Genomic DNA, 18,376 nt, shown 5'->3' with positions numbered 1-18,376 from the left:
ATTTCTTGGATGCTGTTTAATTAGATTTGACTATGGCAAGGGTTAAAATTGTTGGGCAGTTTTATTCAAAATAAATGGCAACAGAGTTAAAAAAAAAAAAAAAGCCTTAAGTGATTAGAGACAGTCTACTAAACTCTGAATTCTAGTTTTGCTTCTGGTACCAACTTTCTCCACTAATTAAAAGAGGAGCCTGTTTTAGCCAACTTAAGCAGAAAAGGGATTTATTTTGCAATTTACAGAATTGATGAGAAGGATGGAGAAGTAAGTTCAAAAAACAGGAAGGAATTAAAGGCAGCTGAGAATTTCTCTGCTCATAAACTATAAGAAAAATCCAGTTAGGAAGCCAGTTCTGTTTCTGAGACTGTTGTCTTTATATCTGCATTTCTCCCTCAAGTTTGGCATTTTTTTTTTCTGTGGTAGCATCCCATGGACAGCCCAGATCAGTAGTTCTCTTGTTTCTAGCTTTCGGGAGTCCCTGAGGTCAAAACTGCTTTTTATAATTCTTAGGTTTTGTTGTTTTTTGCACTGTTTACTGTGTTGACATTTGTGCTGATGGTATAAAAGCACTGGTAAGAAAAAGTGCTGGTGCCTAAGCGTGAATCAAGGCATTGGCATGTCTGTATGTATGTTAACTTAAAAGGAACAAGCTGAGGCAAAATTAATATAAGTAGAGAGTTTTTTTTTTGTTTTTTTTTTTTTTTTTTTTTTTTTTTTTTTGGCTAAGCTCGAGGACTGCAACCTGGCAGCATAGATTCAAATTGTCCTGAACATGCACTTTAATTAGTAGCAGTAGCTACAAGTGGATTTCTAAAGGCAAAAAAAAGTTGTTTGTCAGGAATTCTCTTCAGTTCACAGAAATAACATGGATTAGTGATTGGCTATACATTGTTAAGCTATAGGGTGTGGGTTATAATGTCCAGTGGGGCATTATTAGGTTTATTTATAGCTGCTTTTGGCAATAGCAAGCAGTTTCAGGAGATGAATACATAGCTCAAAATGGGGAGTAAGGTATGATTGTGGTCTCTCTTGGTCTGGTAAATAAAGGACTTGCATTCCTCAGATAAAAGTTCTTTCTTTTTACACACACACACACACACACACACACACCCTACCTTTTTACTGACAGTATTTCTCATATCAAATATGTGGGTTTTTTCTTCGCACCAATCAATCCTCCAGCTTCCCAGACACCAACTGGGTGTCATACAATCCAGTTCAATTATAGCAGTGTGTATCTGGAGTTATCAAATCCAGAGTCTAAGGGATCAATCCCTCAAGACTGTCCTCACTTTACTTATTTGTTTCTTTTTATTTTTTATAGACAAGGATCTTGCTATGTTGCCCAGCCTGGACTCAAACTCTGTTGGCCAAGTGATCCTCCCACCATAGCCTCCTGAGAAACTGGGACTACAGGCTCAGGCTGTCTTCACTTTAGGTGCCATTTCTGGGCTGTCCTCATTTTAGATGCCAGGCACAAGTATTGGGTCCACAGGTTACCCACACTTCTGTCTGACTTGGCTATAAATCAAGGTTCTCATCATACCCAGTCCCTTCAGGTTTGATAATTCACTAAAACAGCTCTTCAGGAAGACAATTTACTTATGATTACTGGATTGTTATAAAGGATACAACTCAGGAATAGCCAATATAAGAGATGTATAGGACAAGGTATTGGGGGAGGAGACGTGTGGACCTTTTGTGCCCTCTCCGGATGTGCCACTCTTCCAGCATTTTGATGTGTTCACTCACCTGGAAGCTCTCTGAACTGTTCTCCTCCCCTGTCTTTTTAAAAAATAGAATGGGGTTCTTGCCATGTTGCCCAGGTTGGTATTGAACTCCTGGGTGTTGTGGGTTCTACTGCCTGGGGTAGCTTTGCAAGTTTTAAAGGGATTTACCAAGGAACTTGTAGGTAAAGAAAGGCTAATTTATTAGAGAAAGCATGAAAATATGCTGCAAGTTTGTAGTGGGCAGCACACAGAGAAAGGGTTGTCTGCCAAGAGGCGGGGACTAGAGGGAAGTTGTATAGTCATGCTGCAAGGGGGCTATCTGCGTAACAAGGTCATTGTGCCCCCAGGTTGTTTGTGATTAGCCATCTGTCAGAACAGTTGTTCATTGTTCCCCATCTGGGATCACCCCTTCCTCATTGTTGCTGACTTATCAGGACTCCACATCTTCCCCACCCCCTGTGACAGAACAGCAGTGACAAATCTTTGGCAGTGGGGTGGAGGTCTCATCTTCCAGCTACTTCCTGGCATGCCTTGGGCATGGAGTGGACCCTGCCTATGGTTGTTGGTTTGTCAGGAGACCCTATGGGTTTCAGATTGTGGGACTTAGGATATTGGATCTTTCTGGGGGAAGGGACTCATCAGAGAGGGGGGAGTATATGAAGGTGAAACTGGTGTCTGGCTGAATCCAGGGGAGATTTGTAAAGGTAGCAGTCCTCATTGGGAAGAGTCTAATCCAATTCACAGCATCATCCTGAAAGTGAAACTTAAATTCTAGAAGATAATATTTTGTTTGTTTTTTTTTAAGTCAACGTTGGCCAAAAAGTGAGAAACAAACCCTTTGCTTTTTGGCTGTTTTTTTTTTTTTTTTTTTTTTTTTTTTTTTTTTTTTTTTTTTTTTTTTTTTTTTTTTTTTTTTTTTTTTTTTTTTTTTATTGGAAGCCCATTTACATAACCTGAAAGTTAAACTTGATGTAAAAGTGTTTGAATTTAATTAGAAACAGAAAATGTGTGTTCAGCAGGGGAGTACATGACTCTTAGGAACAGCATAAGTTGTTTCTTTGATTACATTGAGACTTTAGACATATCAAGAGAAGCCAGGGATCCAGAATAAAGTTATGTTGGAGGAAAACATTGCTTAATTTTTTTGACCTTAGAGTTGAAACAGTTTAGCATTAGGCCATAGTAACAGTTAGAATTGGAGGAAAATCTGACAGGAGCTGACAAAAACTGGAGAGTGTTATTATATTAGGCCTTCTTTAGGGGAGAAAAAGCAGAAAGCAGTGAGACACAGCAAAAGTTAAACTGAGATGATTTTGAGAAGCTTTTAAAATAAACGTTATAAAATTAAAGGTAAAACTTGTTGCAGTTTTATCAAGAACAGATTAATACCTTAAGAAAACCTTGTTTTAACATGGGGGGAGCAATGTTACAAAAACTATCCTAAATAATTCCCTTTCAGTTATAACCAACTTAATCACCTACAAAATTCCTTTCATAAATTCTTCACAAACCTTCTTATGACCTATACAGACTTACTTTTGACATGCTTGGACTTTGTGACTTAAACATTCTTCTTTCTTAAACAACCAGTCATTTTGCTTTAGAACAAGACTTTAGCATACAAGATTTTTTTCTCATATAAAACCTTTTTTTGAATATAACCTTCCTTTCCCAAAATACCTTTTTACATTTATAACTTTCTTTCATGTCTCTCTCATTCCCTGGTTCCTTTTACCTTGTTTTTGTGTATAACCTTTAAGTAACCTTTGAATTAGACAAAAATTATTTTCCTTTTGTTAGGAAGTTAAGGTTTGTACTGCATGTTGGTGTGTGAGTTCTGTGGGTGGGGGGGAGTACATGAGGAGGTAATCTACATACTGTAGAAGTCATCCCCACTTAAGAGATTGTTCAGTTAGGTTTCTTGCTAGGGCTTGTTTGAATGAGTGTGGGCTATATTTTAACCCCCTGAAATGGGACTATCTAGGCTGAAGTTTCTATGTAGTCCATTTTGACACTGCTGTAAAGAAATACCCAAGACTGGGTAATTTCTAAACAAAGGAGGTTTAGTTGACTCATAGTTCTGCATGGCTGGGGAGGCCTCAGGAAACTTACCATCATGATGGAAGAGGAAGCAGTCACCTTCTGCACAGGGTGGCAGGAGAGAGAAGTAAGGAAGGCAGGAGAAACTGCCATTTATGAAACCATTAGATCTCGTGAGAACTCACTATCACAAGAACAGCATGGGGGAAACTGCCCCCTTGATCTAATAACTTTCGTCACTCTACATTTGCAGATTACAATTCTCTTCCTCAAAACATGGGAGTTACAATTGGAGATTAGATTTAGGTGGGGACACAGAGCCAAACCATATCCAGTGGCCTGTCCTTCTGCACCAAGGACACTTAACCTGGAGAAGTGTCCTTAGGACAATTTCGAATGGGCTGGAGGCTTCTAAAGCAGCAAACAGTTAAGCCTGTCTCTTGTCCTTGCATTTTTCTTTCTCTGTAGCTCTGTCCCCCTTATTCTGTTCCCAATTATTGAAGAACTTGAAGGCTATGTTCAGCAATGTTGGGAAAGAAGTTTATGGTCTCTAATCTAGCCTTTAGAGTTCATGTCTAATGTCTGGGGATGCCTGGCTGATAAACAGCAAAGATGATGAGGCCTTCTGGGCTCTTGGGGTTCATATTAGTATATATTCTCATAGCCTCAGCCCGCCTGGAATAAAATAGGTCTGAGTTTTCATTTGACCCCTGTCTTATTTCTCTTAGTTTGGCATAATTTACAGGTTTTATATGGATGTTTTTATGCCCTCAATCAGCCAAGTGATCATGTGATTATAATGTTCCCTGCTGTGGGCTCCCTCTTGATAACCCCACCTAGGATCAGTGGCAGGTGCTGTAGCTTTCCCTGGGCCAGACTCCTGGGGGCTTGGGGTATGCACCTCATCTGCTCACCTTTGAGCCAGAGACCAAATGTGGGATTTTTCCTCATGGGTGCAACAAGTGGTGAAAATAATATACATGTCCTGCCAAGTGAGGTAGAAGGAAGCAGTAGTCCTTTACATTCCTTCATGAAGTGAGAAAGGCCCCGACTGAAAGAGCCAAGCTTAGTTTTTATTTAGGAAAGATCAGACACTGGAAAAGGAACATGGGCTCTAATGGTTCCTGGATCCCCATTTGCCACGTCCTGGAGCAGCAAAACTTTTTCTGGGGCTGAAATGGAATAATAAATGGCCTCTGACATAGTATGAGAAGGGGAGAAGGGTCCCTGATAAAGAGGAGGCACTGGAAAACAACATCGAAGTTTGGGATGTTGAGGGGAAGGTGAAGGAGAGGGAGCAGCTGGAGTAGGTGTGATTGAATGTGAAGGTAGTTTGTTAGAGGAAGAAGTTCTGGTCTCAACCCATCCAGCTAGCTGGAGAGAATGGAAGAGAGAAAAAGAAAGTCCATCCATAATGTCAGAAAAGTCAGTGGGGCCAGATAATAAAGCCGTGCACATTCGGAAGATTTGGTGGAGATCAGTGGAGATCAGGATCCCGAGAGAGAGAGAGTCATAAAAGCCTGGACATAGGAACTCCAGACCATTTAGAAGAGTTGCAACAGAAAATGGCAAGCTGTAAAATAGTACTGGGGGCAAGGGTCCCACTTGGAGGCCAGGGGGATTCCTGATCTGAAAGTTTATAAGGTGGCCATGTTGTATTACACAAGAAAATTAAACTTTCTTTTTGAGAGTCTGAGGGTCAAATTTATCCCAGTATTTTAGGATGCAACCCAGAGATGAGTCTGAAGGAATAGATGGGGTTTGTCCCATAGTGGGACTGGAAAACAACAAGCTGCTTGGGGCTAATAAATAATAGTACCCACCTCGTAGAACTGTTGTGAAGACTAAATAAGATAATAAAAAGAGATTGTTTAGAACAGTGCATAGTTTATAATAAATACCTAGTCAATTATAATTATTATTATCATCCCTTATCAAACTTTCAAATCAGGTCTTCAGCAAGCTGGTCATAAGACAGAAGATCTAAGATGTGAATCCAGGCTCTCTGGGTTCTTGTATAACTGGATAACAACTCATCAGAAAAAGCTATTGATCTGAAAACATGAAGTGCTACTAGGCTTAGATTAACGATGTAAAATGTGAGCTTTTTTCCTCCTACTTCCTATTAGTCTATTTTCTGGAGTAATATAGAACAAACTTAATAAACAAATTGCAAATATTCAAGGGAACTTTGAATATATCATCTAGATGGACAGCTTGTTCTCTTTGAAGACATACAAATGGTCATGGTGTTTTTTTAAATTGTATACACAAAAGCTATAAAATTATGTACTGGTTTAATTAGTCTTGCTTAATTAGCCATTATCTGATCAATATTAAAACTCCATCTTTTTTTTCTTTAACATCTATTTTTTTGGTTTTTAAAGATTTTTTTTCTTTTTTTTTTTTTTTGTTGCAGGACAAAATTGTTTATTGAGTTTTTATTTATAGCAGGTGGCATAGCCTGATGATCTCGAAGTGGGATATGCTCATAGCTGGTATTTGCCAAATAAGTAATATACTCATGCAAAGAGTCATATTTTCTGCTCTACTAGAAGCTGTCTTCAAGAGAATATGCTTTTACTAAATACGATAANTTTTTTTTTTTTTTGCAGGGCAGGATTTTTTATTGAGTTTTTAGCTATAGCTGGTAGCACAGCCTGAAGAGCTTGAAGTGGGATAGGTTCATAGCAGGTGTTTGCCAAATAAGTAATATACTCATGCAAAGAGTCATATTTTCTGCTCTACTAGAAGCTGTCTTCAAGAGAATATGCTTTTACTAAATACGATAAAATTTCACAGTGCCCTCCAAGGAACTGCTCTGTGTTGTGATGGTGGCTGGGTGTGAGATGGGACAGGGGAGGAAGGGATACAATGTGATGGAGAATACTCTCTCAGATACGAAACTACGTATACGAGGATAATAGAATTGAATCCCATTTTGTTCATTTTTGTTGTTGTTTTTTTGAAAGGTCCTATTCTCCTAAAAATCAAAATTTGGTAGTATACTGGACTGGCCAAGTGTGAATGTCTGCTATGACAAAACCTCCATTTAAGGGAAACTGTCTTGCCTTTAGCCCTTGCTATAAGGGTAGTTCCTTTTTTGTATTTAGCTATAACCCCTGGCTATGGCTGAGTAGACCCAGGAAAACTGAACCAAATAATAGAGAATTGTGGCGTGGTATAAAAAGATTAACTGGCCTAATCAAAATTTTCCCTGGAAAATTAAAAACTGTAAAACGTAGAGAGATGGAGGCAGTTAACAATGAGGGCAAAAAACTGAAACAATGTATTAGAAAATATAGTGAGATAAACAGGATAAGATGTATTATCATATGTTATAGGGGAGCAAAAATATGAGAAATTAAAGCCATTTAATAGTGAAATGGAAAGAATCAGATGTTTAATATTAAGCTGTGTAATAAATAAGGAAAGCAGTGGAAGATTGACTGCCTGTTTGATTGATTCATTTGTTTATTCAACAGATTATTTTTTTAGTTGTTAGCATGTACCAGGCAGTGTTTTAGTCCAAGAGTATTGCTCTGAGAAAGAGTTAAGCCAGTGATCCTCAACCACTTGTGATTTTGCCTACCAGAGGATATTTGGCCATGTCTAGAGACATTTTGGTTGTAACAGCTGGGAAAGGGGGGTGGTATTGGCTTTTAGTGAGTAGAGGCCAGGGATGTTGCAAACTATTCTACAATGCATAGGATAACTCCCTACAAAAATAGAATCATCTTGCTCGGAATGTCAGTAGTTCTCAGGTTTAGAAACTCTGGGATAAACCATCATTAGGATGTAGTTCATGGAATAATTGTTAGTTTGTAGTTGACATTTAACTTTCTGTGTTTTCAGAATTAAGGAAGTTCACTGGAGTAAAATGGAGGCCTCTGTAATATTACCCATTCTGAAGAAAAAACTAGCCTTCCTTTCAGGTACGTTTTCTTCTTAAAATTTGAAGTGTTTGATATACAAACTTTTTAATAGTTTTTTCTTTGATAAGTATGACAAATGCATTTTATTTTTTTAATGACAGTTTTATTTAAAAGGTATTTTTAAGACATCTTTAAATCAGAGTGGAGAACTAGGAGAGCTAACTCTATACTGTTTCTTGGCAGTCCAATTTATTTTTCTAATTTCAGTTTTTTTACATTCGGGGGTACATGTGTCTGTCTGTTGCATGGATCTATTACATGATACTAAGGTTTGCGGTACAATGGAGTCCAATCACCATCGCCCAGGTAGCGACCATAGTATCCAGTAGGTAGTTTGTCAGCCCTTTTCCCCTTCTCTCCCTTTCCTGGAGTAGTCTCCAGTGTCTGTTGCTTCCATCATAAAGTCCATGTGTGCCCATTATTTCACTCCCACTTATAAATGAGAATGTGCAGTATTTGGTTTTCTGTTTCTGTGACAATATTCAGTTAGGATGATGGCCTCTAGCTGCATCCACATTGTGGTGAAGGACATGATTTCCTTGTTTTTTATGGCTGTGTAGTACTCTATGATGTACATGTACCATGTTTTCTTTATCCATTCCACTGTTGATAGACACCTAGGTTGACTCTATATCTTTGCAGTTGTAAATAGTGCCATAGGGAATATTTGAATGCATGTGTGTTTTTGATAGAGCAATTTATTTTCCATTGGATATATACCCAGTAATCAGATTGCTGGATTGAATGGTAGCAATCCCATTACTAGGTATATACCTACAGGTAAATACATTGTTTTATAGATTTCTCTGTTTTAAGTTCTCTGAGATGTCTCCAAACAGCTTTCTCCAGAGACTGAACTCTAATTTACATGACCACCAACAATGCATAAGCATTTCCCTTTCTCTGAAGCCTCACCAGCATCTTTTATTTTTTGACTTTTTAATAATAGACATTCTGACTGATATGAGATGATACTTTATTGTGAATTTGATTTGCATTGCTGTAATTATTTGTGATATGCATGCTTGTTGGCCACTTGTATATCTTCTTTTGAGAAATGTCTGTTCATGTCCTTTGCCCACTTTTTAATGGGGTTGTTTTTTCCTTGTTGAATTGATTAAGTTCCATAGGGATTCTGGATATTAGGCCTTTCTTGGAAGCATAGTTTGTGACTGTTTTCCCCTATTTTGTAGGTTGTCTGTTTACTTTGTTGATAGTTTCTTTTGCTGTACAGAAGCTCTTTAGTTTAATTATGTTCTACTTTTCAATTTCTGTTTCTGTTGCAGTTACTTTTGAGGATGTAGTCATACATTTTTGCTAAGGCCGGTATCCAGAATTGTATTTCCTAGGTTTTCTTCTAGGATTTTTATAGTTTTAGGTTTTATGTTTAAGTCTTTAATTCATCTTGAGTTAATTTTTGTATATGGTGAAAGGTATGGTCCAGTTTTATTCTTTTGCACATGGTTAGCAAGTTATCCCAGCTCCATTTATTGAATAGGGAGTTCTTTCCCCATTGCATGTTTTTTTGAAGATCAGATGGCTATAGGTGTGTGACTTTATTTCTGGATTCTCTCTATTCTTTTCCATTGGTCCATGTGTCTGTTTCTGTACCAGTGTCATGCTCTTTTGTTTACTGTAGCCTTATAGTGTAGTTTGAAGTCAGGCAATGTAATACTTCTGGGTTTGTTCTTTTTGCTTAGAATTGCTTTGGCTATTTAGGCTCTTTTTTGGGTCCATATGAACTTTTGAATAGTTTTTTCTATTCTGTGAAAATTGACATTGGTAGTGTGATAGGAAAAGCATTAAAAATTGTAGATTGCTTTGAGTAGTATGGCCATTTTAACAATGTTGACTCTTTTAATCCATGACGATGGAATGTTTTTTCATTACTTTATGTCTTCTGTTATTTCTGTCAGCAGTGTATTACAGTTTTCCTTGTAGATATATTTCACCTCCTTGCTTAGGTGTATTTTTTAGGTATTTTTTGTGGCTGGTATAAGTGAGGATATGTTCTTTATTTGGCTCTCAGCTTGAGTGTCATTGGTGTTTAGAAATGCAACTTATTTTTGCATATTGATTTTTTTTACCCTGAAATTTTACTAATGTCATTTATCAGTTCTAGAAGCCTTTCGGTGGAGGCTTTAGGGTTTTCTAGGTATAGAAACATAAAGTCAACAAAGAGAGATAATTTGACTCCTTTGTTTTCTATTTCTTTGCCTTTTGTTTCTTTTTCTTGCCTGATAGCTCTTGTTAGGACTTCTAGTACTATATTGAATACAAGTGGTGAGAGTAGGTATCCTTGTTTTGTTCCAGTTCTTAAGGAATACTTCTATCATTTGCCTGTTCAGCATGATGTTGGCTGTGGGTTTGTCTGTAGACAGCTTTTATTATTTTGAGCTGTGTTTTTTCAGTGCATAGGTTCTTAAGGGTTTTTATCATGAAAGGATGTTGGATTTTATGAAAGACTTTTTCTGCATCTATTGAGATGATCATATGGTTTTTGTTTTTAATTCTGTTTATGTGGTGAATCACGTATATTGATTTGTGTATGTTGAACCAGTGTTGCATCCCAGGAATAAAGCTTACTTGAATATGGTGAATTAACTTTTTGATGTACTGCCAGATTCCGTTTGCTAGTATTTCCTTGAGGATTTTTACATCTCTGTTCATCAGGGATATGATGAACATATCCTTTAGTTTTCTTTTTTGTTGTTGTTGTGACTTCACCAGGTTTTGGTGTCAGGGTGATGCTGGCGTCACACAAGAAGGGATCCGTCCTCTTTAGTTTTTTGTAATAATTTCAATAGGGTTGGTACCATCTCTTCTCTGTGTGTCTGCTAGGATTTGGCTGTGAATCTGCCTGGGTCAGGGTTTTTTTTGGTTGGTAGATTTTTAAATGATCAATTCAGTTTTATAACTCAATATTGGGCTGTTGAAGGCTTTAATTTCTTTATGATTCATTCTTGGGAGGTTCTGTGTTTCTAGGAATTTGTCCATTTCTCTAGAGTTTCTAGTTTCTGTGCACAGAAGTCTTTTGCATTCCTTGGGATCACTTGTAATGTCACCTTTGTCATTTCTAATGGTCCTTATTTGGATCTCCTCTCTTTTTTTTCCTTTGTTAATCTAGCTAGTGGTCTATTGAGTCTGTTGATCTTGTTTATCATTTTAAACTTTTGGTTTCATTAGTCTGAGTGGGAGCAGTGGTATGGTACATTGGGTGTAGTGATGTTCTGGAGTTTGGATCTTTGAGTAATTTTCTACGTGCTTTAGCATAGATACCGTAGTTCGGCCAATTCAGAGTTATTTGGACTGTATTATCTTGCCTTCTCTGTGTTATTCTCCTTTATGTCTCTTCCTAATTGCCTTGATAATACTAATGTCCTTTTTTCAAAGTATATTGTGTCTCTGTGTAAATTGACATGTTTTCCTAGTATATATTATAAATGACAAAATAATTTAATTCCACTAATGTTATCGTTTTTTTAGTTAATATGTTTTCTTCTTTCTTAATACTTCTTCCCTCATTGTTTGATATATATGTGTTCTCCATTCTTTTCTGATACGAATGATGATGTTGTAAATATTCTTCTTTTTACTTGTAGCTTTATGCATTTTTTTTTATTTTATACCTAGAAAGCTTTGTGTATTTTGTACGAGTTTAGCAGTATACCTTTTTGTAAGTAGAAGTGGTATAAAAAGAATACACATTTAAATTTGTGTTAGATTTTGTAGATTGAAACTCCAAGAAGAAGATTGTTTCAATTTCTATTTTTCCCAATGGTGTTTGAAAATGCCTGTGTTCTCACACTCTTTTCTATAGTGAACACTATTATTCTCTTATAATCTTTACCATGACATTTTTGCATCTTGTGACACTTGTCTCTGTGTAGCATTTCACCCTTTGACCATAACTGTCTTGAAAGTCTTTTTCCTGTTCACTTTCACCCCTCTTGTACTTTTACACTGGTGATTGTTTTATTGTCCCTGAATGAAAGCCGAGGGAATAGAGTTAAATATAGCCCTGAATGTTAAATTTATCTTCTAAAAACAATTCTTCAGTGAGTCAGGGTGCCATGGTCCAGGTGTGAGCCTCTTTTTGGGCTTGGGTTAATGCGTGGATAAAGCTTAGCAATTTTGAAGAGTAAATGAAAGATTTCTTAGCCTATTCCTATTAACTTCCTCTCGTGACCATTGATTATTTAAGCCAGTAATTTTCAAGCATTTTTAGTAGTAGAGAAAATCTTTCCAAACCAACAGAGTCATTCAGGGGATGCAGTTTGAAAACCACTTGTGTTAATCCGTTTTTTTTTGAAAAATGAAACTTATATGCTGAACAAAAAATATGCAATTGAAGTCATTGATTGATTAGTAAGTTGAATCATCTCCAATGAATATTTGTTGACATTAAAAAAAATGGTTGGATAGCAGTAATGGTTGACCTAATGGAGGACAGAAGTTCATAGGTTGTGAATTGCGTTTGCGTCACTAATATGAGTCTTTTGCTTCACACCTTTCAGTTTTTAGTGATAGATGTCTATTGATCGTATGGAATTGTTTCTTTCAGTATTTGCTGCTTTTTAAGATTCTAAAATGACCACAAATGTCAGCTTGGTCAGAAGATGGGCTTCAATATGAAAATCAAACATGTAGGAAACTTTCAAAGACACGATGTGGGAATAAAAGTATTTAAAAGTTACGTTATTAACACTGATGGGGACTTGAATGCACATGAAGTGTAACTGTACTCTACTGCCTTGATTTGAGGCTTCAATATCCAGGTCCCAAGCACTCTTCTCGGCTGGGCAAGGATTTATCTTTATTGTCTTATGAAGAGTATATGCCTGTCTGACCTTCGTGAGTTAACTCAGATCATTCCTCATCACAGAATACTCCTTTCACTTGGCTTACAAATTCTACCCATTTTTCTTTCTTTTCGTTTCTTTCTTTTCTTTTTCTTCCCTTTTCTCTTTTCCCCTTTCCCTTCCTTTCCTTCTTCCCTCCCCCTCCCCCCCCCACTTCTCCCCTCTTCCCTTCAACTCCCCTCCTCTCCCCTCCCCCGGAGTCTTGGGCCTATAGGCATGCCAGTATGCCCAACTCCATTTTTATAAAGTCTTAACTTTTTAATGAAATTTTTCACATTTACTGTAGCTCTTAATCATTTTCTAAATCCCTTTTTGTAATATTTTATAATATATCTTATACAACATAACAGACTGTTACATTTCTTATGACTTAAATCTTTTCTTCGTAGGTTGATTGGAAATTTATTTTATTTTACTTGCAAATACTTATTGTGCTGGGCACACAAGAGGTGTTTAATGAATTGATTACATTAAGGAGCACACTAAATGGAAGAAATTTAAAGTGATGTTTACTGTGTTTGGGTGAAGATTTCATGGGTGAATTTTTTCCTTTTTTTTTTTTAAATTTTCTATAATTCTCCTATATTATCATAAACATTTACAATCTATAAGTATCCATTAGATATTTTCCAAATTATGTATTGAACTTATTGTTTTAGTAAGATTGGATTCAAATATATATTATTCAGGTTATGCCTTAATGTATATTACATGTTAAATTGAAATCTTTTTTTTTAATAGGAGGAAAGGACAGACGGAGTGGCCTCATTTTGACAATTCCATTATGCCTCGAGCAGACAAATATGGATGAGCTGAGTGTCACCTTAGACTACCTACTCAGCATTCCAAGGTGACTCTAAAGGTGTCTTTTCTTAAACCTCAGTATGTTTTCACTTAGTTGCTCATGATTCCTTCTATTGTTGAAGTATATTTTGCTATCTTATCTACTTTTATTCATAGTGAAATTGTAATTATAGATTCTAAATTCAATGACTTATAACATCATTGCAGATAAAATGCTTATTTATGCTCTTGATGAATTTAATTATATACAGATTTCCAAAATGTATGTATTGTCAACTTTTTAGGAACACAGTGACTAAGCATCTATATCATGTAACTTTAGAAAAATTAGAGAATTTAATCAGTAGAAGGCATCTTTATATAGGTAAGTTATTTCACTATATTGATATAAATATGTCTGCAGGTTTTAATGTGTTGAGGGAATAAAGACTATTAGGAGTTAATTTTTGTTTTAAAAATGTAAAAAATGTTTGTTTATATTTTAATCCAAGGTCCTTGAATTTTAATTTTCACATTTCTTCAGTGGAGACAAAACTTAAACCTCTTTATTTTCCTGAGCCTACCCATCATTTCAACAACCAAAATAAAGCTTCCTCCCCATCTGCTTCTCTCATAATTGGTACTGGGTACAACTGTGACTGCATGTTAGTCATCTGGAAATTTTTTTCAAAATTCTAATGTTGAGGGGTTCACTTCCAGAGACTCTGATCCATTTGTTCTTGGGAAGCCTGCTTATAAGAATTTGTAAGAAGTCTTTTAAGCTTCCTGTGTATTTCTAATGTACAGCCAGATTTGTAAACCACAGCAATTAAGCATGTGAATGAGGGCAGGTTTCTGTGTGTGTGTGTGTTTGTACAGTGTAGAGGTAGAAAAAGGAACAAGACTATCACATATACTGCTCTTAAGTTCTTGCTAGTGAATTTTAAACATTTTAGAGTAAACAGTTCTTCATATGTTTTTCTTATAATTGCATTTTATTGATATACTAGCTTTTTTCCATTTAAACCACCTTGCAGAGTATGGGGTTAAAACAACTGATTTTAATCACACCTGCATCCAATAGTGTTCTATAATTTAATGATTCTGTTTTATTTTTTTAATATTGTGGAAATAGAGGTCTTCATGTGAACATTTTCAATTTTTTCACTTTCTGGGGGTGAAAATTATTAGAACCTGTAGTCAGTACATTAGTATTGAATAATCTTGCTAATCCCCTGAGCTGTGGATTGCTAGCCTATTCACCATTAGATAACAAACTGCTTTTTAGGTAACCGTGACTAGCCAGACTTACAGCTTACAAATTATGAAAAGATTATTCATAGATGGAGTCATAGAAGGTTAAATATGTAAAGTACCAACTGAACCAACTGCGTTATTTTGTAGTTGAGGAAATTGAAACTCAGAGGTAATGGTTACTTGCCCAAGATCACACAACCAGTAAGTCACAGAGCTGGAATGAGCGTCTACAATTCCTGACACCAATTCAGAGCCTTTTTGTACTTCAAATGAATAGAGTTCAGTGTAGTTGCATCTCGTGTGAAATCCAGATTTGAGGTTCAGATGAAAAGCAAAAATTACTAATTGTCAGAGTTATTTTTCAAAAATGCCTGAGGGTGGATCAGAGACTGTGTTATCTTCCCATGAACATATTAGGTTTTCCTTCAACATTGGAGCGTGTTATTCTTACTAAATTCCAGAAGTCATAGTTGGCTTGTGATTAGGTTTGTTTTAAGAAAATGCATGTTTGTATATACTGGGATCACATTCAATTCAACAGGATGCTCTCCCTGTCAGAGGCACTGGGTAACTGAGGCAGGCTAAAGGACCAGCAGATTCATTCACAGCTCCAGGCTCATGTTCACCCTGGTATAGACAAGCAGGAAGTACAGTGGGAGGCAAAATAGCCTATAGTATTTAAATCTTCTCTCTCTTTGTCATATAAATATGGTGTATGATGTTCCTCCAGTATAAATGATGAATTAGTTTCTGCATATCTGCACATACTTGCCAACTAGCAGAGAAGGTGTAAGTTGAAGCAACATGAAAGAACTTATTCTAGCAAAACAAAATAGATACCTGGATACTTCGTTTTCTTAATTGTTTTGCAAAAGTTTGGCCTTCTCAAATATTCATGAAAACTCTATCCTTCTGCTTTCTTGGATCAGCCTCCCATAATTTTGGCTTTAACAAACGTGGCTGTCAGCTTTTTGTCAGTACTTGCCATTTTCTTAGAGAGCTAAGGTGTTTTTGATTCCTCCATTGTGATGCTGGAGAACAGCTAACTAGATGTGTGATCTTAAAACCAATGTTTTTCATTCAGAATTTCCACCACTCAAGTGCTTTTAAAATGTAACCCTCCCAACATTTTATTAAAATGCTCATATATACAAAATAGGTTAAGGAATTATACAGTGAACACCCATATGTCCACCACTTAGAAAATCTAAAACTAACATTATACTTTATCATGTTATCTCCCATGTTTCACCTCTCTTTTTGTCCTAGGAATGTTTTTAAATTACCCTGCCAGATCAGGCCCAGCATGTGTCTAGAAAGGTTTTTTCATTTCTAGTATATCTACATTCTTGTGTGTCCTGCTTTTGTCTCCCAGTATCCAGCTGTTAATGTTTAACTCCGTCCAGCTGTGAACTGCAGACATCTCCAGCAGTATAGCTAGCTAATGTGGCCTCTTCCTAATAGGAGATGTCCAAAATTGATTTTTTTGTGCAATGACTATCTTAATGTTTTAAATATAACTTTCAAAAATTTATGCAAAAATAAAAAGAAATAACTCCATTTCTTTCTTAGACTTTGTGCTTATTTTTAATGGTCACAGGAACAAGGTGTGATATATAGCTATTTTAAATGGGTAACCTAGCTCAGTTGAGAATGGAGGCATTTCTTGACTCTTTTCCACACAGGTTGGCCCTAAGTTTGTTCTGTGTTTCAGATACTGAGTGTACAGTATTTTGGATATTCATGAGTGCTATGAAAGCAAAGCATGAAAAGAGTGAGCAGAGTGATAGAGTGGTGATACTTTACAAAATAAAATGATATTTTACCAGAGATGATTAAAAGGAGGGACAGACCCTGCAGAATCTAATCAAAGATCATTGAAGACAGTGAGCATTAAGTGCAAAGGCCTTGAGGCAGGAGCAGGCTTAACGTGTTTTGAGAACATCAAGGAGGCTGGTGTGGCTGGAGCAGTTTTAGAGAGGGACACAGTGCTGGGAGGGCAGTCAGAGAGTCAGCAGTCAGATCATGGAAGACCACGTAGGCCGTGGTAAGGGCTTCAATTCTGAATGAAATGGAAAGCCGTGATGTGATGTGATGTGATTGATGTGATGTGATGTGAGCTATCTAACATTATTAAAGGCCCTCCATATTTAAAGTATAGTTCTAGAAGCTGCCAAGACATTTGCAAGATAACATTCTTGCTTTTTGGAAGCATATTATCTAATGATGATGAATTATAAACAAGTAATTATTAAAAAAGCATAAGTGAAATTAGTGCCATTATGTAAGTATCAGCAGAGTTCTATGAGTGGAAGAGAAGAAGCCTTTAGTTGTAATCGAAGAAATGAGTTAAGAGCTGCAGGATATTGGTCCCAGGAAATTCACTAACATTCTCTTCTATGTCAAAAGTTAGTGGACTGTTTAGACAGCCTCATGTCTATTTAGCTATTTTAACTTAGCTACATCACCCTTGAAAGGCTTAGCTGGACTAGGAACTAGGAGACTAGGTCTTAGTTTTTTTTTTATTACTGTTCTTAAAATATAGTTATAAACCTGCTAACAGTGGGTATAGGAATTTATTATTAATGGCACTACAGGTCCTACAACAGGCCCTATATAAAGTGTATAACATGCTTTTAAATTAACTATGTTGTTAAAAGCAGTTTAAGCCATCATTCCACTTACAGGGATGAAGTAAAAAACAAAACTATTTCAAGTACTTGAAAGGCCACTTGGTCTGGCAACTTTGAAATAGTTATCTTTGGATTCTGTGTATTTTCATTATTTATCTTAGTAAAATGTGAGAAAATGACAGGGTTAAGTGTGTTTCTAAGTACTCTGAAAGATAAATTTAGAGTATTTTATTCCTTTAAGATCACTACAGATGGTATTTGCAAGCTTCATTACTTTCTTAGTATTAATGTACAGATTAATTTATAGTATGCTTTGAAATATAAATATACTGCTTGTATAAAATGTGTTTAACAAAATGGCTGTGTAACCTGCAACGCAGGGATAGTACCACATTATGGGAATGGCACATTTCTCTTGGTGGGCCCTCTCCTGGATAGCTGTGCCTTAGCTCTCCTTCCTGCAAACTTGCATAAGGCATTGGTAGAATCTCTGCGTTGTTGCAGATTCTCCAGACCACTCAACAGCCAGCTACCCTGCCTAGCTGATCTCTTTTGGGTTTGTATCCTCTCCTAAGTCATGACAGTCTTCTTAGATGTCTTGTTCGTGGAGAATTCCAGGAATCTCCTCATTACCTGACCCCACAGATAGTAATTAGATGAAAGGTTTGCTTTTTTTCCACAAGTCTTTTATTTTTAAAAAGATAGAGATGGAGTCGGCCGGACGTGGTGGCTCATGCCTGTAATCCCAACACTTTGGGAGGCCAGGGTGGGCAGATCACTAGGTCAGGAGTTTGAGACCAGCCTGGCTAACATGGTGAAACCTGTCTCTACTAAAAACACAAAAATTAGCCGGGCATGGTGGCGTGTGCCTGTAATCCCAGCTGCTTGGGAGGCTGATGCAGGAGTATTGCTTGAACCCAGGAGGCGGAGGTTGCAGTGAGCCAAGATCACATCCCAGCACTCCAGCCTGAGTGACAGAGCAAGACTCTGTCTTGGAAAAAAAAAATAGAGATGGAGTCTTGCTGTGTTGCTTGGGCTGGTCTCAAACTCCTGGGCTCAAGTCATCATCTTGCCTTAGTCTCCCAAAATGCTGGAATTAGAGATGTGAATCACCTTACCTGGTCCCCTGTGCAAGTCTT

General features: G+C 36.8%; 1 protein-coding gene across 1 annotated transcript in view; it reads left to right on the top strand.

Annotated features, from left to right (window-relative positions):
* Nucleotides 1–18,376, top strand: part of SESTD1 (SEC14 and spectrin domain containing 1) — a 147,517-nt gene that overhangs the window by 50,690 nt on the left and 78,451 nt on the right. The window contains exons 2-3 of the mRNA XM_037740057.1: nt 7,623–7,702; nt 13,306–13,414. Coding sequence (XP_037595985.1) covers nt 7,648–7,702; nt 13,306–13,414 — 164 coding nt within the window. The 5' untranslated portion in view covers nt 7,623–7,647. The remainder of the gene's footprint in view (nt 1–7,622; nt 7,703–13,305; nt 13,415–18,376) is intronic.

The sequence above is a fragment of the Cebus imitator genome, unplaced genomic scaffold, assembly GCF_001604975.1.
Source record: "Cebus imitator isolate Cc_AM_T3 unplaced genomic scaffold, Cebus_imitator-1.0 Scaffold78, whole genome shotgun sequence".
Classification (NCBI taxonomy): Eukaryota; Metazoa; Chordata; class Mammalia; order Primates; family Cebidae; genus Cebus; species Cebus imitator.
This window is presented reverse-complemented; position numbering and strand designations above follow the sequence as displayed.